At 44.2% G+C, this 23,243-nt stretch overlaps 1 protein-coding gene across 2 annotated transcripts in view; it reads left to right on the top strand.

Annotated features, from left to right (window-relative positions):
- Positions 1 to 23,243, top strand: part of Piwil2 (piwi like RNA-mediated gene silencing 2) — a 54,336-nt gene that overhangs the window by 14,661 nt on the left and 16,432 nt on the right. For both annotated transcript variants that reach the window (XM_041675313.1, XM_041675312.1), the window contains exons 8-19: positions 76 to 156; positions 446 to 559; positions 8,562 to 8,750; positions 9,270 to 9,354; positions 11,181 to 11,270; positions 12,865 to 13,005; positions 14,745 to 14,858; positions 15,961 to 16,149; positions 18,881 to 18,982; positions 19,841 to 19,957; positions 20,496 to 20,584; positions 22,677 to 22,782. In XM_041675313.1, coding sequence (XP_041531247.1) covers positions 76 to 156; positions 446 to 559; positions 8,562 to 8,750; positions 9,270 to 9,354; positions 11,181 to 11,270; positions 12,865 to 13,005; positions 14,745 to 14,858; positions 15,961 to 16,149; positions 18,881 to 18,982; positions 19,841 to 19,957; positions 20,496 to 20,584; positions 22,677 to 22,782 — 1,417 coding nt within the window. The remainder of the gene's footprint in view (positions 1 to 75; positions 157 to 445; positions 560 to 8,561; positions 8,751 to 9,269; positions 9,355 to 11,180; positions 11,271 to 12,864; positions 13,006 to 14,744; positions 14,859 to 15,960; positions 16,150 to 18,880; positions 18,983 to 19,840; positions 19,958 to 20,495; positions 20,585 to 22,676; positions 22,783 to 23,243) is intronic.

Below are 23,243 nucleotides of genomic sequence, written 5' to 3'. Positions count from 1 at the left end.
AGCGATTGTAAAGCTCCGAGTTTCACCCCCAGTTCGGAGGAGGAGAAAGGAAACTCACCCTCACATTTATTTCAGGGTAATGAAACTTTTGGATATGAAGCTTGTAGGGAGAAACTTCTACGACCCTACCAGTGCCATGGTGCTACAGCAACATAGGTAGGTGATTTGTTTTTTTCCTCCTTCAGTTTTGAATGTTCTGGAAACTTTTCATATTGCCCACTATACTTAGGACAAAAACTTCACCCGTATTTTATGATGCTAACCACAATTTAATCAACTAAATCTTTTTGTTTGTGTTTTTAGTAAATTTGTACTGATAACTGACTTGATTACATTTCCCCCCAGGGCTTCCTTATTATTATTGGAAAGGACAGTATGAGTATTGTGTCTAATTGGGGCATGGAATTCTGTGGCCCTGATGCTCTTGGAACACTTCTTTCGTTAGGTTGCAGATCTGGCCTGGCTATGCAGCCAGCATTCGGAGGACAGATGGAGGGCTCTTCCTACTTGCTGATGTCTCTCATAAAGTCATTCGGAATGATTCTGTGCTGGATGTCATGTGAGTGAATGATCCACCTATAACATGCAATTACTTTCTTTTTTTTATTTATTTTTTAATATTTATTTATTTATTATGTATACAATATTCTGTCTGCATGTATGCTTGCAGTGCAGACCAGAAGAGGGCACCAGACCTCATTACAGATGGTTGTTGAGCCACCATGTGGTTGCTGGGAATTGAACTCAGGACCTTTTGGAAGAACAGGCAATGCTCTTAACTGCTGAGCCATCTCTCCAGCCCGCAATTGCTTTCTGACTCTGCTCTGTGGGGACTTTTTTAAAATTTTTTTTAAAAGAAACAAACTATCTTTTTTTCATTATACATACCAATCCAAGTTTCTACTCCTTCCTCTCCTCCCATTCCCTCCACTTACCCCTCTGTGGGGACTTTTAATCATAAAATGTATTAAAAGAACCAAAGTCTGGTATGGTGACTCCCCCAGGGCTGAGCAAGAGGATCACCTCAAGTTCAAGCCTGGCCTGGGCTATGTAGAGGGTTCCAGATCAGCCTGAGCTACAGTGTGAGATCCTGTCTCAGAAAACAGAACAGAGAGTGGAAGGGATGTGCTGTCTCCTGAAGTCTAGTGAGATGGGCATCTGCTGTTCTCCAAGAAGTTGGATCTCTTGGGTGGACGAGATCAAACTGGTTCTTCTGGGCCCTGTTTTTAAGTCTTGTGCCTGGTATCACCCTCATATGTCACACAGAGGCTGAGGTGATGGGTTGGGGTATTTTTTTGTTTGTTTGTTTTGTTTTTGTTTTTTTTTTTTTTTTTTGTACTGGAACTCACTGTGGTCTGGGTTGGCTTCTAGTATGATTACAGTACAAAGCCAGTCAACTCTAGATCTGTGGCATTCGGGGGACCCTGCTACTGGCATGACCACTTTCATCCTCAGAACTCTTTATGTTATTACAGACCCAGGAAATGGCCAAAGAGAAGCTATTTTCCCAGAGGTCAGAACAGCTCAGTCTTTAGAAATAGTAGATTTTTTTTCATTACTCAGGAATAACCTCACTGCTTCTAAATAGTAGCGAACAAATAGGTTTACCCCGTGGGTTCAGTGTTACCTGCTGCTGCTACAATCTCAGTAATTGATTTAATGGACTTCAGGACCATCTTCAGTGTCTGCTGAGTACTGGTGCCGGTTGGCTTGGCTGGGCTACCCCCACCTACTTCCTGGTGCTTCTGCCTGTCAGGTCTCAGAGCTAACGCTGTGCACTCTTTTGCTGGGCATATTTTTGTGACTCAACAGCGTAGGGTTGTTCCGGTGTCATTAAAGAAACTGCTTTCCCGTCACCCAGCAGCCATCGGATCCTCAGAGAGGGGTGGGACCTCGCTAGCTCCTCCCCACTAGCAACCTTTAACTTCCTATCAATCTCTGGGGGCCCCTTGTTCTCCATGATGGAATTTTGACTGCCAGTTTCCTTCAGGTTTCTCAGTGTAGTCTCCTGAAATATTGCTTGTTCTATGTTCCTTCCTGTAATTTTAGGATTCTTTCTAATAGTTTTCCTTTTGCCTGAAATAATACTTAGAGTATGTCATTTCGTTTAGGATTTGCTGATGACAATTTAGATGTTTATTTTGCTTTTTAAACTAAAATTCTGCACTTGGTAGATATTCTAACGTTTAGTCTTTATTCCATTATCTTCTAGCTTACATGGTTTGTATTCAAAAGTCAGCTGCCTGTGTTACAATTGGTTTTTTTTTTGAAAGATTTATTTATTTATTATGTATATAGTGTTCTGCCTGCATGTATGCCTGCAGGCCAGAAGAGGGCACCCAACCTCCTTAGGGATGGTTGAGAGCCACCGTGTGGTTGCTGGGAATTGAACTCAGGACCTCTGTAAGAGCAGCCAATGCTTTTACCTGCCAGCTGCTGAGCCATACAATTGTTTTTTAAATTGTCCTTAATTTTCGTCTTTTCAGAAGTTTTGCTATAGTTTATCCAGTTTGGTTTCTGTTAAAGAAAAGAGATGTGACACTTGTTCAGAAAGGGTAAGGTGGACTGAGCGAGGACCATTGGTGAGAGGGGTGGATTCAGCCATGAAGACCACGGGCAAAAGGGGATTGATTGTTCTAGGAGGGCTTTTGCTATGCTGCTAGGCTAGTCTCAAACTCTCGGTTGGAGCAGGCAGTGGTGTCGCACACCTTTAATCCCTGGACGTGGGAGGCAGAGGCATGGCAGATCTCTGAGTTCGAGGACATTCATAACCTGGTCTACGGAGTGAGTTCCAGGACAGGGCAACACAGAGAAACCCTGTCTCCAAAACAAAACAGAAACTCCTCGTTGGGTAGCCCCCGAGGTGGCTGGCACTACAGGCGCATACCAACACATCCACTTGGGAAGTGGGAATGTCTAAAACAGTAACGGTGTAGTGGGAAAGCAGAAGGGGTTACCAACAGGGAATGTCTAAAACAGTAACGGCATAGGGGAGAGCAGAAGGGGTTACCAACAGGGAATGTCTAAAACAGTAACGGCATAGGGGAGAGCAGAAGGGGTTACCAACAGGGAAGCCCTGCAGAGAGGGAGGGTGTCTAGCCAGAAGAGTATTCTTGCAGTGGCAGGCCTAGCACATCACCTGGATGGGTGGGGATGATGGATGGGAATGAAGGGTTTGATCAGATATGCATGGAAAGCAATCAGATATCAAGGTTGGAATTCAAGCTAAATTGATTGAGCCAGATTCTTGCTAAAGTCTAGTGCAGTGGTGAAAATGGAAGCCTGGAGAGGAAGAGCCCAGCTAGAGTTTGGTCAAGGAGAGGCTCCTCCTCCGTTCCTAATAATGGTGGGGTCTGTGTGGTCCTTGTGCAGGCCTCTGCTCTGCAGTGTTGGTTGGGCTTTCCCACCCATCTTAGTGACAGAGTGTGCAGGAGGGTAGAGTAGGAAGACTGTGCTTCCTGTCTGTGGTGGGCTATCTCAGGGTCCTTGGGGAAGACCCAGGCAGAAGCCAGAGGCCGCGTTGCAGGGCAGCCCCATAGAGTGGCTCACTTCCGTCATGTTAGAGATGCGCCTTTTTTCTGCTCAGCCTTGAAGTGTCTACAGCTGGCTTGGAACCTTGTTAAGAACTGCCTTGCTAGACCACCTCAATTCCTGACCCACAAAGACTGAGATAATAGGTATATGTCTGATCTTTTCTGTGACTGGAGACAGATCCCAAGGCCTCATGCATGGTAAGCTAGCATCCCAGCACTGAGCTATGTTCCAGCTTGTGTATGATTTTTCTTACATCTGTTTGTGTGTATGTATATGTACCTGTGTGAAGGTCAGAGGAGAATTTGTAAGAATAGGTTTTCTCCACCTTGAGGATCAAGAATCCAGCTCAGGTCTTCAGATTTGGTAGCAAGTGTCTTTACCCACTGAGCCATCTAGCTGGCCCCAGTGTGATCTTATTAAACAGCTTATTGAGATACAAACTATGAAATATACTTCCTTGGAGGGTGCTGCTCTGTGACTGTTAGTGTATCTAGTGCTGTATACTGTCGGTGCAGACAGTTTTAGGACGTGTTCGTCATTGCATAGAGAAGCCCACACCCGTTGGCCATCAGTGTCCTTCTTTTCCATGAGACCTACAGAAACCATCACTCTGTTCACTCTCTCTCTTTCCTCCCTCTCTCCCCGTTTCTTTTTTTCCACTGATTGAGACAGGATTTTGCCCGTGTTGGCCTCAGATTTGTAATCCTAACACACTAATTTGTTTTCTGTCTATTACAAACATTTCATATGAAAAAGTATATTATGCATAATATTCTGTGTCTTGGTATGCTTTCAAGATCCATCCATGTTATAAACATGAGACAGCGTTCTTTTTTTTGCATGGAACAATATTCTACCATATTGGTATTCTATATTTTCCTTTTTAAAATATTTTTATTATGTATGTATGAGTATATGCTGTGTATGTGTACAAGGGAGACCAGAAGTTAGAAGATTGTGAGCTATACAGCATGAATGCTGAACTCTGGTCCTCTAGAAAACCACTGATCTCTCTAACCCCAAGTATTTTCTTTTTTTAAAAAAGTGATCTTTAAATGTTTTATTTACTAATGTGTGTGTGTGCATGCTGCATGTTTGCAGGTGTGTCTGCTGCTTGGGTTTGGAGGTCAGAGGACAATTTTTTGGTGTTGGTTCTCTCCTTCCACTTTTACATGGGTCCCAAGGATCAAGCTCAGGTCAATAGGCTGGGCAGCAGGAGCCCTTCCCTGCTAAGTCACCTCACTGAGCTATTTGAGGGATGCTTGTTGTGTTCACTGTTTGGCTATGAGCTTGCATGTCCAGATCTTGGTGTGTGTGTTGCCATTTCCATGTGCTCTATTTTAAGTCTTTATTTAGCCCAAGAACAGATGAACATTACTTATGTATTGTTGGTTTTTTGACTGTTTGGGGGCCCACCATCCAGCTCCCAAATAAATTCACAGGGACTTATTCTTACTTATGAACGCCTGTCCTTAGCTTGTCTTGTTCCTAGACAGCTTGTCTAACTTAAATTTTCCCATTTCTCTTTACATTTTTGCCTCTGGACTTTTTACTTTTTGTTATTCTATATATCTTCTTTTTTTACTCCATGGCTGGATGTGTGGCTTGGTGGCTAGCCCCTGGCATCCTCCTCTCCTTCTTTTCTCATTCTTCATTCTTTTCCCTAGATTTCTCTTATTTATTCCCTCTGCATGCCAACCCAATTTTTTTTCTCTCTTCCTACCCAGCTCTTTATTAGGCCAATCAAGTGTTATAGCAGTCAAAGTAACACAGCTCCACAGAATTAAACAAATGCGGCATAAAAGAATGCAACACATCTTTGCATCATTTAACAAACATCCACAGCATAAATGAATGTCACACATCTTAAACTAATATTCCACAGCACTTATGTCCCCGCCAGTGGTGGTCAAAGGCTCCTTACCTGCAGCTTCACTTGCCATCTGTTTGTGACCTAACCCCCTTTGTATGTAAGTGAGTCTCGCTATGGCTTTGACCACAGTTCCCTTATGACCAGTGATATTGAGCAGCTTTTCCTGCACCTTTTTGGCCGTTTGTGTATCTTGGTGAAATATTTAGATCTTTGGCCCATTTTAAAATGTACTTTAAAATTTTTTATTTATTATAGTTCACATGCATTGGTGTTTTGCCCATATGTATGTTTGTATGGAGTTATATTATAGACAGCTGTGATCTGCCATGTACATACTGGGAATTGAACTTGGGTCCTCTGGAAGAACAGCCAGTGTTCTTAACCATGGAGTGATTTCTTCAGTGCTCCTTTTTTTTTTTTTTTTTTTTTTTTTTTCCGAATCAGAGTTTCTCTGTGTAGCTTTGGAGTCTGTCCTCGAACTTGCTCTGTAGACCAGGCTGGCCTGGAGTTTACAGAGTTCACCTGCCTCTGCCTCCCAAGAGCTGGGATTAAAGGTGTGCATCACCACTGCCTGGCTCTAAAATGCCTTTTTTAGTTGTAAGGTTTGTGTATTTTAGATACAGATAGCCTATCAGATACACAATGCAGGATATTTTCTTTCATGTGCGTTGTCTTTCCTATCTTGGTTAGGGTTTTATTGCTGTGATGAAGGGCCACGACCAAAGCAACGTGGGAAGGAAAGGGGTTTACACATCACTTACACACTTACACAGCACTGTTCACCATCAAAGGAAGTCAGGATCTCAAACAGGGCAGGAACCTGGAGTCAGAAGCTGATGCAGAGACCATAGAGGGCTGTTCCTTACTGGCTTGCTCTTCATGACCTGCTCAGCCTGCTTTGTTATAGAACCCAGGACCACCAGCCCAGGGATGGCCCTACCCACAATGAGCTGGGCTTTTCTACATTGATCACTAATTGAGAAAATGCCTTACAGCTGGGAGTTGTGGCTCATGCCTTTAATTCCTGCACTCAGGAGGCAGAGGTAGGTGGGCCTCTATAGGATCTCTGTAGGCCAACCTGGACTATAGAGTGTGTTCTAAGACAGCCAGGGATACACAGAGAAACCCTTTGTCTTGAAAAACCAAAAAAGAAAAAAAAGAAAATGCCTTACAACTGAATCTTATGGAGGCATGTTCACATTTGAGGTTCTCTCCTTTCAGATAAGACTAGCCAGCACCTTTCTTCCCTCCCTCCTTCTACCCTCCCTCTTTCTTGTGAAACAGGATCTGGTTATGTAGCCCTGACTGGTCTGGAACTTACAGTGTTGGCCTTGGAACTCACAGAGATCTGCCTGCCTTTGCCTCCTTCCTGATAGGACTAAAGATGTATACCACTACTCCTGGCCCAGTTGCCTTATTTTTCGTAGAACTCTTTGGCACATAAAAACTTTCAGTTTGATAAAGATAAAAACCATTTATTTTTTCATTAATTTATTTGCCTTTAATTACATTTTATATGTGTGTGTGTTTGTTTGCTTGTTTACTTGCATGTGTTCCCGTGTATGCCTGTGCTCAGAGTGTATATGGAAGTCAGAGGGCAACTTACAGAAGTCAGTTTTCTCTTTCCACCCATGTGGTTCCTGGGGATCCGGTAGCAAGTGCCTTCACTCACCAAGGCATCTCATGGCGTTTTTTTGTTGTTGTTTTGTTTTTAGATTTTAAATTATCCATATTTTTTGTATATAAAAGTTGTTCTGATAAATGTGCGTGGGGTGTGTGTGTGTGTGGTTTTAGGTATGAAAAGGCCAGGATTTTGAACTTTTTGTAGGTGATAACCTCAGGGTGGCTCATTATCGCTCTGTCCCCTCAGCCCTCTGTGGGTGCTTTATTGATTGTAATGAAATATGAGCACCCTCGGCCCAGGAGGCGCTGTGCAGGGTGACTGGCATCACCACGTTGCCACTTTGCTTTAGATTGGCATGAAAAAGCAGATTAAAACAGTAATTTAAAGTTCACTAGAAGTAGCCACAAACCCTTTTGCCCCATGAGCACACATCAAAGAAGGGCGTCTCTGTGAGCAGAGCAACCTTACAAAGCTGTGGGACAGAGATGTTCTGTGCTCTGAACCACTTAGTCATGGTTCTTTAGGCCCAACACTTATGGTTTAGCTTGTGGTTTAAAATAAAAATTATGGACAAATTACAGAACTTTCCACTCTTAGTTTTAGTTGGAGGTCATGAGTATTTAATTAAAATTTAAAATTTTATGTATATGGGTGTTTTGCCTGTGTGTACTTACATGTGTGTGCCACAGGTGTCTCTGTGCCCACAGAGTCCCGAAGAGAATCAGATCTGCTGGGATTGGAGTTACAGATGGTTACATGTGAGCCTCCATGTTACACGCTGGGAGCTGAAACTGGTCCTCTGTGAGATCATGTGCTCTAAACCACGGAGCTAGCTTTCTGGTCTCAATTTTTGGTTTGTTTTTGTTTTGTTTGTTTTTTCAGACAGGGTTTCTCTGTGCAACAGTTCTGGCTGTCTTGCAACTCACTCTAGACCAGGCTGGCCAAACTCAGAGATCGACCTGCCTCTCCCTCCTGAATCCTGGGATTAAAGGTGTGAGCATTTTTTTTTTTAACAATGCAAGTGACTTTTCTTTGGGGAACCTCAGTTAATAAACCAACAGTTACCTGAGTGTGGTTGACACCTTTAGACTCCAAAGGGTAGAGGTAAGCAAATCTCTGTGAGTTCAAGTCCATCCTGGCCTACATAGTAAATTCCAAGCCAGCCAAGGCTACATTATAGTGAAACCATGTTTCCCAAAGAGGAAGTGAGTTGGGGTTGACTAGAGAGATGGCCTAGTGGCTAAGAGCACTTGCCCCAGCTGATGCTGCCCGTCTTCTCTGGCACTTTCAGTCATGTGCACATGCTCACCTGCAGACACACACACACACCACATGCACATAATTAAAACAATAACAATAAGTACTAAAATGAAAAAGGTAGGTGACTCACATCATGACTGTGACTAATAAGGAGTAAAAGCTGTGATCAGTCCGTAGGCCCTCCCTCATTATTTTGGCACCCCCAGCCCTTTTCCTATGACCCTGACTGAGTGTACGGATGCCATGCAAAGCCTCTTGCCTCTCCCCAAGGCATGCTATCTACCAGCAGAACAAGGAGCACTTCCAGGACGAGTGCAGCAAGCTCCTGGTTGGCAGTATTGTCATCACCCGCTACAACAACCGCACCTACCGTATCGATGATGTGGACTGGAACAAGACCCCTAAAGACAGCTTTGTGATGTCTGATGGGAAGGAGATCACATTCCTGGAGTACTACAGGTACAAGAGGCTCGCTTGGGTTTGAGGGTGGGGGTGTGATGTGCTCTTCCAGTCTCTGGGTTATTGAGTACTGTTAATAGCAGGGTACAGACACTTACAGATCCGTAAACTAGTAATACTCCCGAGACCCAGTGAGCTTGTCTGTGGGGTCTGGCCTGAATGTGTTGCCTTTACAGTAGGTTCTTTTGGCAATAACTACATAAGTGAATTTTGGGCTGTGAATTGTATTTCTCTTGTTGATTTTTGTCTGGTGAGAGAAGTAGAATTCAGCTCTTTAATTAGTAGACTTTTATTGTCCGAGCCCTTTAGCATGATGATATTTCACATGCTTCTCTCCTGGGCTTACAGCTTCTGTTTTTCGTCTACTAGCAAGGGAACTGTAGCCTGCCTCTTCCACTTAAGTCTACTATGATCAGTTTCTGATGGATTCTCTGAGGGCCCTGTGCCTGTTGTAAGCTGTAGCAGCATTGGCCGGAGCTGCAGGGAGGGGTGACACTGTTTCTTACTCTCTTACTCCAGCAAAAACTACGGGATTACAGTCAAGGAAGACGACCAGCCACTGCTCATCCACAGGCCCAGTGAGAGACAGAATAACCACGGCACAGTGAGTGATAGTTCTCTGTCCTGTTGGCCACTTCATATGTGTGCACTCACAGGCGTGTCTGCAGGTCTGCAGTGTGGGGGGCTCACTGGGCCTGGCTTTATGTTTCCTCTAGTCAGAGTTGCTAGGCCACATCAGGAGGAGCTGACTACCAAAATGAACAATTAGGTTAAAGGCATTAAGGAGAATTTTGTATAAATAAAGATGGAAATTCTGGGGCTGGAGATATGATAGAGGGGTTAAGAGCACTGACTCTTCTTCAAAAGGACCTGGGTTCCATTCTCATCACCCACATGACAGCTCACAATTGTCTATGAACCTAGTTCCAGGGGATCTGAAGCCCTCTTCTGGCCTCTGTGGTACCCAGGTGTACACACACACACACACACACACACACGCACACTAAACACTCTTAAAAAGAGAAAGAGATTAAAACTCTGATTTGGACATGGTAGAACATGCCTGTAATCCCAGCACTTAGGAGACAGACAGATTTCTTGAGTTGAAGGCCAACCTGGTCTACATCATGAGTTCCAGGCCAATCAGAGCTCTGTAGTGAGACTCTGCCTCAGTAAAGAAAGAAAGAAAGAAAGAAAGAAAGAAAGAAAGAAAATGTTGAGTTTATGGGGGTTGGGGAGATGGCTCAGTGATTAAGAACATAAGTGCTCTTCCTCAGGACCTGAGTTCAATTCCCAACACCCACATCAGGCATCTTAGAACTACCTATAACTCCAGCTCCAAGGAATCTGACACCTCTGAGCTCTAGGCACTTGCATTCATGTGTGTATACTCCATTACACACATAAACATAATTAAAATAATAAGAATGAATCTTTAAAAAAACACAAGCAAATCTGTAGATTCAGATTCAAATCTGTAGATTTAACAGGAGAAGGGCCCAGAGAATTGCCTTGATACTGTTCTTGATCAATTTTTTTTTAATTTATTTATTGTGTATACAATATTCTTTCTGCATGTATGCCTGAAGGCCAGAAGAGGGCACCAGACCTCATTTCAGATGGTTGTGAGCCACCATGTGGTTGCTGGGAATTGAACTCAGGACCTTTGGAAGAGCAGGCAATGCTCTTAACCGCTGAGCCATCTCTCCAGCCCCTTGATCTATTTTTTTTTAATTAAGAAACATCTAAAGCCGGGCGATGGTGGCGCACGCCTTTAATCCCAGCACTCGGGAGGCAGAGGCAGGCGGATCTCTGTGAGTTCGAGACCAGCCTGGTCTACAGAGCTAGTTCCAGGTTCCAGGACAGGCTCCAAAGCCACAGAGAAACCCTGTCTCGAAAAAAACCAAAAAAAAAAAAAAAAAAAAAGAAACATCTAGATTTATTTCTGTCTGCCTGTATGTCTCTGCACCACATGCATGCCCGAAGCTCACTGAGGTCAGAGAAGGTGTCTGAGATGTTTCAGATGGTCGTGAGACATTGTGTGGGTTCTGGGACCCAAACCTCATTCCTCTGCAAAAGCAGCCAGTGTTTTTAACTGCAGAGTTGTCTCTCTGGCCTCACTTCTTCAGCTGAGGAGCCTCAGAGCAGGAAGCACTGAGCTTGACAAGCCGTCTTGCCGTTGTCCTGAGGCTCAGTAGGGCCAACCTCCCCCTACTTTCCCTCACCTAAACAGCTGCGGCCATGAAGAGGACATTGTGACAGAGGACACTAAGGGTAGACTACATGTGGTGTTTCCTGTTCTCTTGTTCTCTCCCCTGGGATTTTATGAAAGTTCCTCGGTGGCAGGTGTATCAGTGCAGACCTGCACCCACCTCCAGTGGGCCCCAGGGTGCCATCTCTGTCCCTCATTTTCCTGTTTTCTTGTCTCAGCTGCTGAAGGGGGAAATCCTGCTATTGCCTGAGCTCTCCTTCATGACGGGGATCCCTGAAAAGATGAAGAAGGACTTCAGGGCCATGAAGGTTGGACGTTTGCTGTTTGGGGGGTACCTACTGTTTGGGGGAAGTGCCTACTTTGAGAAGACACCTTTGGGATAGTATCCTTACTAGCTCTGACTCCCTAGGCGAGCCTTCCTCTGGGCTCCAGTTTTCCTTCCTGTAGAATCTTATCCACATTCTTTACCACCAGATCCAAGCTTTGGAGGTCTTAGAACAGTGCAGGTCCTGGATTCTAAGTGAAAATGACAGCCCTGTCCTCATCTCCCCAGTCTGCCGGTGATAGCTGACTGGTTATGTAACTGTAACGAGACTCCTTGAGAGCACCACGTTACCGTAGTGTTCTCTGGGTCATCAGTTTCTGTGCCAGCATGGAGGAGAACGAAGCCAAAGCCAGCGAATGGGGAGATGAGAAGTGAAGCTCAGGTCCTGGGAGCATCAGCTCAGCACCGACCAGCAGAGATGGCCCAGCTGTCCTCTGCCTCCTTGCTTTTCTGGACTGTCCCAAACCCACAGACTTTGTAAGATTTTTGAGTAGCATTACAGAGAGCCTAAAGAAGCAGAAAGGCCCTGTGAAAGATTTCTTTCATGTTTACTTTCAGCTCTGACTGTACTGTGCAGGTCAAAGCTTCCTCCCAGCAACACCCAACCCCTAATGACTTTATGATCCCTGTGATATCTGGACAGCCCCGGAGGCTCTGAACAGCAGCTGCATGGTCCATGAGCCTCAGAAGCACCAAGAACTCTTACATGATTTAGATTCCTGACCTGTTGAGTTTCTCTCAAAGCACCTATAATGTGGCAATACTGTGGCAAGTGGTGGGGGTGGGAAACCTTGCTGACTTTTTTTAAAAAATTATTTATTATTACATATACAGTGTTCTGTCTGCATGCATGCCTTCAGGCCAGAAGAGGGCACCAGATCTCATTACAGGTGGTTGTGAGTCACCATGTGGTTGCTGGGAATTGAACCTCTGGAAGAGCAGTCAGTGCTCTTAACCGCTGAGCCATCTCTCCAGCCCTGGTGCTGACTTTCTAATACACAAAGACAAAGTGGGATCCTGAGTGTGGTTCACTGTCCTGTTGTATTTGACCCTAGCATAAACATGGGGCTCTCTACCCCAGCCCTTCCCCCTACTTCTTCCCCAGATTTTAAATAGATGTAATTAAGCCTCCTTCATTCCTGTTCATAGACTCTCTTAGGAATTTTAAATTCGAAGATGCCTTGCAAAAGAAATCAGATGTCATGGAGCAGAGTCAGTATCTTAAAAAAATTGAAACAGGGTCTTGCTATTTAGACCAGGCTAGCCTCAAACCAGGAGATCCACTCGCTTCTGCCTCCTGAGTGCTGGTTTTAAAGGTGCGTGTCACCATGGCTCAGCAAGAGAGACAGACAGGGACTTCCGAAAGTTGTTAATTTTGTTGCTGAATTTTCTCCATGTACCTCATTCACATTCCTCAGGAGTATTTACAAGAGTCCTTGGCTATATTTGACGTTTTCCACTGATTTCCCTGAGCATGCGATTGCTCACGGGAACATTTCATGCCACTGGGTTTCATTTAGCCTCCTGCTAGAGGAGTAATGCCTAGAACTTGCTATTTTCTTTTTAATTCTGTGTAGGACTTGACTCAGCAGATTAACCTGAGCCCCAAACAGCACCACAGTGCTTTGGAATGCCTAATGCAGAGAATTTCACAAAACGATACAGCCAACAACGAGCTGACCCGCTGGGGGCTCAGTCTGCAGAAGGATGTGCACAAGGTGAGCGGAGGTGCATGTGTGGAGGTGCTTGTGTGCAGGTGCATGTGTGTGGAGGTGCTTGTGTGCAGGTGCATGTGTGGAGGTGCTTGTGTGCAGGTGCATGTGTGTGGAGGTGCTTGTGTGCAGGTGCTTGTGTGGAGGTGCTTGTGTGCAGGTGCATGTGTGGAGGTGCTTGTGTGCAGGTGCATGTGTGCAGGCGCATGTGTGGAGGTGCTTGTGTGGAGGTGCTTGTGTGCAGGTGCTTGTGTGCAGGTGCTTGTGTGCAGGTGCTTGTGTGGCATCTGCCCAGAGCAGGGCCTGGAGCTGGGAGGGAGAGGGTGGCCTCCCTGTCCCCTGTGGGGCTTTGCTTTGCTCTTCATTTCATTTCATTTTTGTTTTTTGTTTATTTATATTTTGTTTATGTGTTCTCTCTTTCTGCCTTGTATGATTTCGGGATCAAACTCAGCCTCTTTTAAATTTTTTAGGGTGTTTTTCTTAGGTGCTAGAGATTGAATCCTCACCTAAATTATTTTAAAGAGTTCTGTGCCTTTCTTCTGTTTTCTTTTTAAATGTTTTTTAAATTTTTTGAAAGATGTATTTATTAAGCCGGGCGGTGGTGGTGCACGCCTTTAAGCCCAGCACTCAGGAGGCAGAGGCAGGTGGATCTCTGGGAGTTCGAGGCCAGCCTGGTCTACAAGAGCTAGTTCCGGGACAGGCACCAAAGCTACAGAGAAACCCTGTCTTGAAAAACCAAAAAAAAAGATGTATTTATTATGTATTCTCGTGTGTCTGCAGGACAGAAAAGGGACTCAGATCCCATTATAGATGGTTCTGAGTCACCATGTGCGTGCTGGGAATTGAACTCAGTTCTACAGAGTGTGTTCCAGTACAGCCAAGCTATACAGACAAACGATGTCTTGAAAAAAAAATTTTTGGTTGCATTTTATTTGTTTTGTGTGTGTACACAGGAGTATCTCACAGCATGCATGTGGAGGGCAGAGGACTGCTTACAGGAGTAGGGTCTTTCCTCCCACCACAGGGACCTGGGGACCAAACTTAGGTTGCCATACCACAAAGCATGAGAACCTCAGTTCCAGGTCCTCAGTCCCTAACACCACATAAAAAGATATGCCTGGTGCTGTGGATCTGTGCCACATCACACCAGGTGGGCACAGTGTACAGGCAGGCGGAGTCCCAGTGCTCACTGACCAGCCAGTCTAGACAATCTGGGCTTTGGGAGACAGGCTGTCTCAAAAATAAGGCAGAGAGCAATAGAGGAAAACACCTGATGTGAATCCCTGGCCTACACAATCAAACACACACACACACACACACACACACACACACACACAAACATGCACATGCAGCACACGAATGTACACGCTCAAAAACACACTTGCATACATATTATGACATACATACAAGAAAATGTTTATTAGAAAATGATGTCAGTGAAGCCAGCAGGTAAAGTCACTGCTATCAAACCTAACAGCCTAGGTTTTGGGCACTCTGGAGGCACAGTACAGAGGCCACATGATAAGCGCCTCAGGCTCTGGTGACGGCCTTTCTAGCATTGACTCTCTGCCCTACCAAGTTGCAAGTTGGAGGCCAGCAAGACTGTCAAAGAGAGAAATGGACAGGGGTGGGGCTGTAGCAGGTCAAGTGTGTGTGGAGCTGAACAGGCTTCAGAGGCAATAGTACCAGTATTTTCTGAGGTCTGTGGCTGCCTCCATGTCAGAGGTACTTTATTCTCTGTGTAGATCGAAGGTCGACTTCTACCAATGGAGAGGATTAACTTAAGGAACACTTCATTTGTCACGTCTGAGGACCTGAACTGGGTTAAGGAAGTGACCAGAGATGCTTCCATTCTGACTGTGAGTGATTTCTGAGGTGCTGGAGAATCAGTATTCCCCAGAGTGTGGGAATGGGTGGGTGATCTGTGCTCTCTTTGAGAGAAAATACTATCTGAACCACTCTGAGTGGCTCCTGAGCAAGCCCTTCTAGCTGAGTGGGGCTGGAGGGAAGCCCTGTCTGACCACAGACTGAAGAGAAGGAAATATGTTACCATGGGGATTTGTCTGGTGTCAGCCCATCTCCTGCTCTTCCTTTTCCTTCTCCTTTCCTCTTTGCCCCTGAGAATTCACAGGATTATTTTTATCCATGAAAGAAATCAAATTAAAGCAGGGCTCCCCCAAGAGACAACTCAGTGTTAGTTATTTGCCTCAGAGTATAAAATAGTAGACAATTATTTCTGAATGTTTTCGACCAACTTCGTCTTTGTGGCCATATATAGAAAACATTGAATTTAGAGCTTTTGTTGAAATACAGCTGTAATACTTGGCAGGCAGAGGCAGAAGGATCTCTTAAGTTTGAGGCTAGTGTGGTCTTTAGAGTGAGTTCCAGGACAGCTAAGGCTACCCAAAATACCCTATATTAAAAAAACAGCACCAGAAAAAGAAGAAAGAAATACAGCATGGTTAAAGAAAAAGCACACTTAGAAGTGCATAACTTGATTTTTACAAATTAAACAGACCTATATAACCAATACCAAGAGCTGAGAAACAAATTTATAGGTACATTTAGCCCTCTCACCATATTTCTTGGTTATTGCCACCCCCGTTTCCTGGAAATAACAACTGTCTGAAGTTGTCAAAAGCATATATTCTTTTTGTTTGTAATATATATATGTATATATATATGTAATGCATATATATATATATAAATCAAAAAGTGAATAGTCTGAGGTCTGACTGCTTTCTTTAGTCTTGTGTTCACGAGTTTCATGCATATTGTTGGATGTGTTCGTAGATCTTCCTTTTTATTGTTGTATAGTATTCTGTTATATGACAGTTTATAAGTCTGTGAGAATGATAGGAATTATGTAAGGCAGAGGGACTCAAGCAGAGGGAGTGCAGAGTCACTTACTCTCTGTAGTAATATCTCCACAGTCTAAATACATCGTGTTCTTGTTCCTAGATTCCCATGCATTTCTGGGCACTTTTTTACCCAAAGAGAGCAATGGACCAGGCCAGAGAACTGGTTAACATGTTGGAGAAGATAGCTGGCCCCATTGGCATGCGCATAAGCCCCCCAGCCTGGGTTGAACTGAAAGATGACAGAATAGAGACCTACATCAGGACCATTCAGTCCCTGCTGGGAGTTGAGGTAATGCAGTAACTTCACTGGAGTAAACTTACAATGCTTAATCTTAAATAATCTAGGTTGTCAGTCTGTTAGTGATGCCCAGGAGCCCGTGTCCTTCTCATTTTCTTCAAGCCCTTTGGTTATTTTCATTTCTCGTTCTGTGTTGGCTTTTCCTGTGCTGCTGTGTGCTCCCTCTCGAGCCGTTTCCATATGAAACTGGCTGAAAGAGCAGCTGCCTTAGTTCATTATCTGTAGAACATGTTGTGCTCAGAAACCAGCTGCTGGGGCCACGTGCTGGCTTCTGGATTCAGTTCTGAGTTGTAACAACTGTAATGATCTGGCCCAGGAGGCAAATTGCCCTGGTGATGAACTTGACCTTAGACACATTAACTGATCCTGATAACTGACTAGAACACTGGACCTGGGCACTCCCATCCCAGCTTTCAGACTCTGCCTTTTTATCTCTTTGTAAATAAACATATTTTTCAATTTTATGTATATGAGTGTCTTGCCTGTATGCATGTCTGTCTACAATATGTATGCCTGTCACCTGAGGATGCTAAAAGAGGGGTCCCAGATCCCCTAGAATTGTGAAGCATGAGTTCTAGTTGGTCCAGAGTCAGATATAGGGGTTAAAGCTGAAGATCAGAGAAGCAGAGCAGCCACTAGAGAGATCTTTTACCTCTATTGGTGCTCAGACCAAAGGGGCGATCCTCAGACTGCCTAGACTGCACTGTGTCTCCACCAAACCTCAGACTCCATACTCCAGTGAGTTCCTGTTTCTTCCCCTTTATATTCCTCTCTCCACCCAATCATATCCCTCATGTCTCCACATCCCTAGTGCTGGAATTAAAGGTGTGAACCACCACCACCTGAATCTGTTTCTGGATCAATCTTGTATAGCCCAGGGTAGCCTTGAACTCACAGAGATCCATCTATGTAGTAAAAGGAGCGGCGGGCCTCTTTCCGCAGCCCAGCTCCCAGCTGCCTGGGACAGATACCCTCCTACACCATTTCCCCTTTTTCTGTTTAAACAAAAAAGAAAGGCTTTAACTTTAACATAGTAAAATTACATATAACAAAACAGTTATCAAACAAGAATTACAGTTACAATATTTATATCTATTTTATCTTTTATCATAACTAAGGAAAACTATAACTATCTATCTATTCTTTACCTTCATCAAAGACTCCAGAAGGATATATTACCTAAGTAAACAAGAAGTAAGCAACTTCCAAAACTCTAGAAATGACAGAGACATCTCGCTGCCTGGACAGTCACCTAAAGTTCTTCTGTACCATTGGGGCATCTATCTTTGGCCTTCAGGCCCATAGTATCTAGCAGATATTTCCATGAAGCAAGAAATTTCAAAGACAGTTCAGTCACTTTCTGCTGTGTCCTGCAGAATGTCTCGCAGACTCTTTCATGAATCAGGAACCCCGAAAGACCATCTCACCTTTAGGCAAGTTCAGCAGTCCTCTCTCTGTGGGTTCTTTGTGTCTAGTTTATGCAACAGTCCAGGCAAGAGCAGTTTCTTGCTCGAATGGCTAACCAACTCCATAAGGAGCCTCTTCGATGCCCATCTTCCTCTTGAAGTAGATTGGTGCTGCCAGGAACAGACATGTCTCATAGTCGTGAAAAGTCCTAAGTTCTAACCTCTTATTGGCCAGATCTCACATATTGATTCAACCCTTTTCTAATAATCTGTATCGCCACTTGATTGTGGCTTACCGGGATGAGTCTAACCTATGTAAGAGCTAGCCAATAAGAGGTTAGAACTAATGGGCCAGGCAGTGTTTAAATGAATACAGTTCCTGTGTTATTTCCAAGGCATGTGGGAGCCAGGTGGGACGAAAAGCAATCCTGCTTGCCTCATCACTACACATCTGCCTCTGTCTCCCGAGTCTTTGGATTAAAGGTGCACGCTACCACTCCCTGGCCTCTAGTTGCAAGCTTTATTTATTAAAATACAAATAAACTATGACTATGGAACTGGAGTTGCAGACTGTTGTGAGCTGCCATTGAACCCAGGTCCTCTGCAAGAGCAGCAAGTGCTCTTAACCACTAAGCCATCTCTCTAGCTCTTTGTAAGTAGAGGAGGAAGACAAGGAGAGGATGGCGGGAGAAGAAACGTCATTGGCAGTAATTATCCCATGAGCCCAAGAGTCTGGTGAGTTGAATTGTTTTGGGTAGGTCAGTCCTAGAGTTGGAGCATCAGCCACTTGAAAGGTCCTCTGTTTTGATGTTGACTAAGGGTCTTGGGAGATAGAGACTCCTACCAGGTCTGTTGCTGGCAGGGTCTGTTTTCCCTAGACAGAAAGCAAGGACTAGCTACTGTGGACTTGGCTTCGTTCCCTCTGCACTTGGCTCTGCATACTTCTGTGTGGTGCTATGTGCCATGCTTCCTCAGCTGAAGTCCTGTGGTCTGACACATTGCTTAGTTGACTGGAGAGCACAGAAAAGTCATTGAGGGAAGTTAGAGCAGTAGTCATAGAACCCTAGCATCCTTCCCAGCCTAGCCCTTTTCTAGAATCCGAAGCCTCCTAGTCAATAAACAGTAGTAGTCATGGCTAGCTCTAGGTGTAAGTAATGTATTACTGTCCTATCCATGAACAGCAGCCCTGAGATTCAGAGGATGTTTCTGGTTGGAATGTCCACCAGCTATGTTTCAGTTCCTTGTCTACCATATCTGTGTCACATGAAAGTCCCCAGAGCAATCAGAGCCTGACCATGTATGCTTCTTTCCTCCAGGGGAAGATACAAATGGTCGTTTGCATCATCATGGGCACACGGGATGATCTCTATGGGGCCATCAAGAAGCTATGCTGTGTGCAATCCCCAGTACCCTCACAGGTGAGCTCTGGAAGCTGACATAGCCACTGGAGGCCATAATGGGGAAAGAGAGCTGTATGCTGCCAGGTTCCGATCAGAATGAGCTAGCAACAGTAGGGGGCTCTTTCTGCTTCTTACAATCCCCAGGGGGCTTCCCCATGACCAAGCCTGGATGTGTGGGCTTCACTCTGAGAAGGGAAGATATTTTTCTCTAGGGAGCTATGAAAATGACACTCTTAATAAGGTGAAAGTTTTAGTATGTTTTTGAATGTTCATTGTGGGTTATGTGCATATATGCCAAGTGGTCCAAGAATCCGAATTAACAGTCATGCTAATTCAAGTCTCCTAAATAGTATATTCAGTCTCAGTATTCATGGTCTTTTGAGACAGTCTCATACTCTCTGTGTACACAAAGATGACTTTGAATTCCTCTCTCTCCTGCTTCTGCCTACCTCCCTAACACATACACAAAGTACTGGAATTACAAGCATGCCACCATGCCTGGCCTATCCGTGGATTCTGTATCAGCTGATTCACCACACATAGTTTAAAACATTCTAAAAGAAAATTACACCTCTACTGAGCTCATCAGACTCCTAAGGAAAACCCCTGTGCTTATTCCCTAAGCAACACAGGATAGCAACCATTTACATAGTGATTACATTCAGCCTAAAAGTAATGGTGATCTGGGTGTATAGAAGGGTGTGGGGCGGCTATACACAAATCCTGCACCATTCCAAGGGAGGGAGTTGAGCATCTTCTGATTTCAGTTTCCTTGTTAGAAGGGACAGGGGAAGGGCATGGAGCCAGAGATGTTAGTGCTTTAGAATTGTTAATATTTCCTACGAGACTGATGATCTTCTGATCCTGTCACTATAGGTCATCAATGTCCGAACCATTGGTCAACCCACCAGACTTCGGAGTGTGGCTCAGAAAATTTTACTTCAGATGAACTGTAAACTGGGGGGTGAGCTCTGGGGAGTGGATATTCCATTGGTGAGTGTCTGTTCTGTGTCTGACTCTTTCCCATCCTTCCATCTTGTCATCCTTCTGTTCTCAGTGTGGGCTCAGGTCCACTAGCTGCTGCATGTTACTAGACAGACCAGAAACTAAGCATGCACTTTATGTTTTGAAGTGTTGAAAAGTTAAGATCAACATTTTTGACCTGTGAAAGTTATCTTTCTCCAGGCCCCAGTACTTTAAGTACACTTTGACTGGAATACATGGCATTGGCTGCATCTGTTTACCACTCAAAAGGCAGAGTTACAAGGTTCCTAGGGGACTCTCAACTCCTAAAGTCTGAAGATTACTCATTTGTCCTCTGATTGAAAATACTTGCTGACCTGGTCTAGATCTGACTTGTTTTTCTTTGTTTAGATAATGTCAAGTTGATTGCAGTCTTTGTTTCTTTTATAGAACTTGTTTTCAATATAAATTATAAGGGAATTTGCTTTGAAGTTGAGATAATAAAGATAGAGCAATGGATTGTTTGGGTTTGAACTTTTGCTTTTGTCTTTTTGTTTTTCAACCCTAGAAACAGTTAATGGTGATTGGGATGGATGTGTACCATGACCCCAGCAGAGGCATGCGCTCTGTGGTTGGCTTCGTTGCCAGCATAAATCTGTAAGCAATAATCTTAGCTATTTTAGTATTAGCTACCTCAATGTGATGCCTGGTCTTATTATAAATCCATCAGATGATTTTTGGGCACTCTTGTATCATAGTATAAGAAACAATAAGTTCCTTCCTCTGGTCTCTAATATCTGTATTTATGTGATTGCCACACTTATTAGACACAGACCTGCTCCCTGTACTCTGCAGCCCTTGCAAGGACAGAGGCTGCCAGCACCTGTGTTATTAGCTTTTTTAGAAATAGAATTGTTATTGGTGAAGGGGTGTGTGTGTGTGTGTGTGAGGTTCACATGCCAAAGGTCAACATCAGTTGTCTTTTTTTTTTTTTTGAGATAGATTCTGTGTAGTCCTATAACTCACTGTGTAGACAGATTGGCCTCAAACTCACGGAGATTTACCTGCCTCTGCCTCCAAGTGTTGGGATTAAAGACATGGGCATCACACCAGGCTCAAATGTCTTTTTCAAAGACTGTCCACTGTCCCATTTTTTTCTCTTTCCATGTGTATGGGTATTTTGCCTGCCTGAATGTTTTTGTACCACATGCATGCCTGGTACCAAGGAGGCCAGAAGAGGGCATAAGATCCCGCGGAACTGGAGTTAGAGCTGTGAGTCGCTATGTGGGTGCTGGGAACCAAACCCAGGTCCTCCAGAAGAGCAGCCAGTGCTCTTCACTGCTGCGCCATCCCTCCAGCCCCCCACAGGATCTCTCTCACTGAACCTGGAGCTTGACAATTCTTCTAAATTGCCTGGCGTACAAGTTGTTCAGATTTTCTTCTAGCTCTTCAGATTTGCCCCTATGTCTGTGATTACTGGTACATACCACTATGCCCAGTTTCTACAAGAGTATTGGGGCTCAAACTAGATCCTGATGCTTGTGCAGCAAGCACTTTACCAACTGAGCCATCTCCCCAACCCCCAATGAAGTTGTTTCTAAAATATTTATTTAATGTATATGAGTGTCCTGTCTTCACAGATACCAAAGAGAGAATCAGATCCCATTACAGATGGTTGTGAGCTTATGGTTGCTGGGAATTGAACTCAGGACCTCTGGAAGAGCAGCTAGTGCTCTTAACTGCTGAGCCATTTCTCTAGCCCCTGAAGTGGTTTTATTATTTGTTATAATTATGAAAATCAGTTGTGCTCAGTGCGCATATCTGTAGAAATTTAGAAAGCATGCGCTCCTAATGTCCATCCTTCACTAACTGTCACAAGGCTTGCTGCAGATAGACCCTCACGCTCTTGTGCATGCTTGTGAAGCATAGGTTGTGTGGTCCTTAAGCAGTTTTATCGAATGAACATCATGGATCATATGTTTACAGATTGAGGAGGTCACATCACTAGATGATGTAATTTTCTAAAATATTAGATACATATGTGTATTTGTTTATATAAATGGGCGATTACCGTGCACAGTCTTTATCAGTTTGGATTTGTGTATGTAGTGCCAGATATGGAACCCACGGTCCTACACATGCTAGGCAAGTGCTCTGCCAGTGAGCCACACCCACTCAGCCCATCATTTTATTTTATGCACATAAACTGTAATTTGGATATTTCCCACATCAATATGATGAACTCTCTTTAGCTCTGTTCTGCACTGAACTGGCCGACCACTGTGTTCTCACTAAATAATCCTGTGCTGGTTGTTAGCAAGTTGTCACCCTTTTCTGTTGGAAGCAGTTTGTGATAAGTACCCATAATCACATACATTATGAAAGTTTTGTGAAAAATTCTAAATAATGGTTTACATGTATCTCCCAATCTCTTTATTCTGTTTAGTAACAATAATAATTAGTATTAATTATTATTTGTGTGTGTGTGGTATTGGGGGTGTGGCACATTTTTGGAGGCTGGAGGCCACCCCGTGATGGAGTCAGTTATCCCTTCCACCTCCACATGGGTGTGGATATTGAATTCAGGTTGTTAGGCTTGTACTGACCCCACAAATGCATTTGACAGGTAGATATGTTTTGAGTTGACTCAAAAGGAGCCTTGTGTGTGAACAGCAGACTGCAGGTCTCCTGTTGAGTGACTGCTCACTGCCTTTTCTCTTTGTCTCTCCTTTCCCCTGCACCTGCTTAGCACACTCACCAAGTGGTATTCGAGGGTGGTGTTCCAGATGCCACATCAGGAAATTGTGGACAGCCTGAAGCTCTGCCTGGTGGGCTCCTTGAAAAAGTACTATGAGGTGAGGAGACCAGAAATCCTAACATTTCCACATTTTTAAGTTTGATTTCTATTTTTAAGCTCTGAGCAGATATCTGGCATGGCAGGAGGAAATGAAAGGTGATTCTGAACTGTGGTCCATTAGAGAGCTCAGTGCCCCGTTTCAGGCTTCTGTAGAACAGCTACAGAAACCAACTCGGCACCTCGGTGTGGTAAATTAAAATCTACCTGGCAAGCTGGGTGGTGGTGGTGCGCGTCTTTAATCCCAGCATTTGGGAGTCAAAGGCAGGAAGATCTCTGTGAATTCTGGTCTACAGAGTGAGTTTCAGAACAGGCTCCAAAGCTACACAGAGAAACTTTGTCTCAAAATAAAGATGTGCCTGGTTGACCATGGGGCCTGCAGAGGTAATTCCCATGCCCTTGCTAGATGAGTTGGCAGTAAATGTCAGAGTTAAAACTTATTAATTTACTCAACTGTTTATT

This window comes from Microtus oregoni, unplaced genomic scaffold (genome assembly GCF_018167655.1).
Source record: "Microtus oregoni isolate MIOR12 unplaced genomic scaffold, Mior012 000001F_ref0000356, whole genome shotgun sequence".
In the NCBI taxonomy this organism is placed as follows: domain Eukaryota; kingdom Metazoa; phylum Chordata; class Mammalia; order Rodentia; family Cricetidae; genus Microtus; species Microtus oregoni.
The sequence above is the reverse complement of the archived record's forward strand: the minus strand, read 5'-3'. Positions and strand labels throughout refer to the sequence as shown.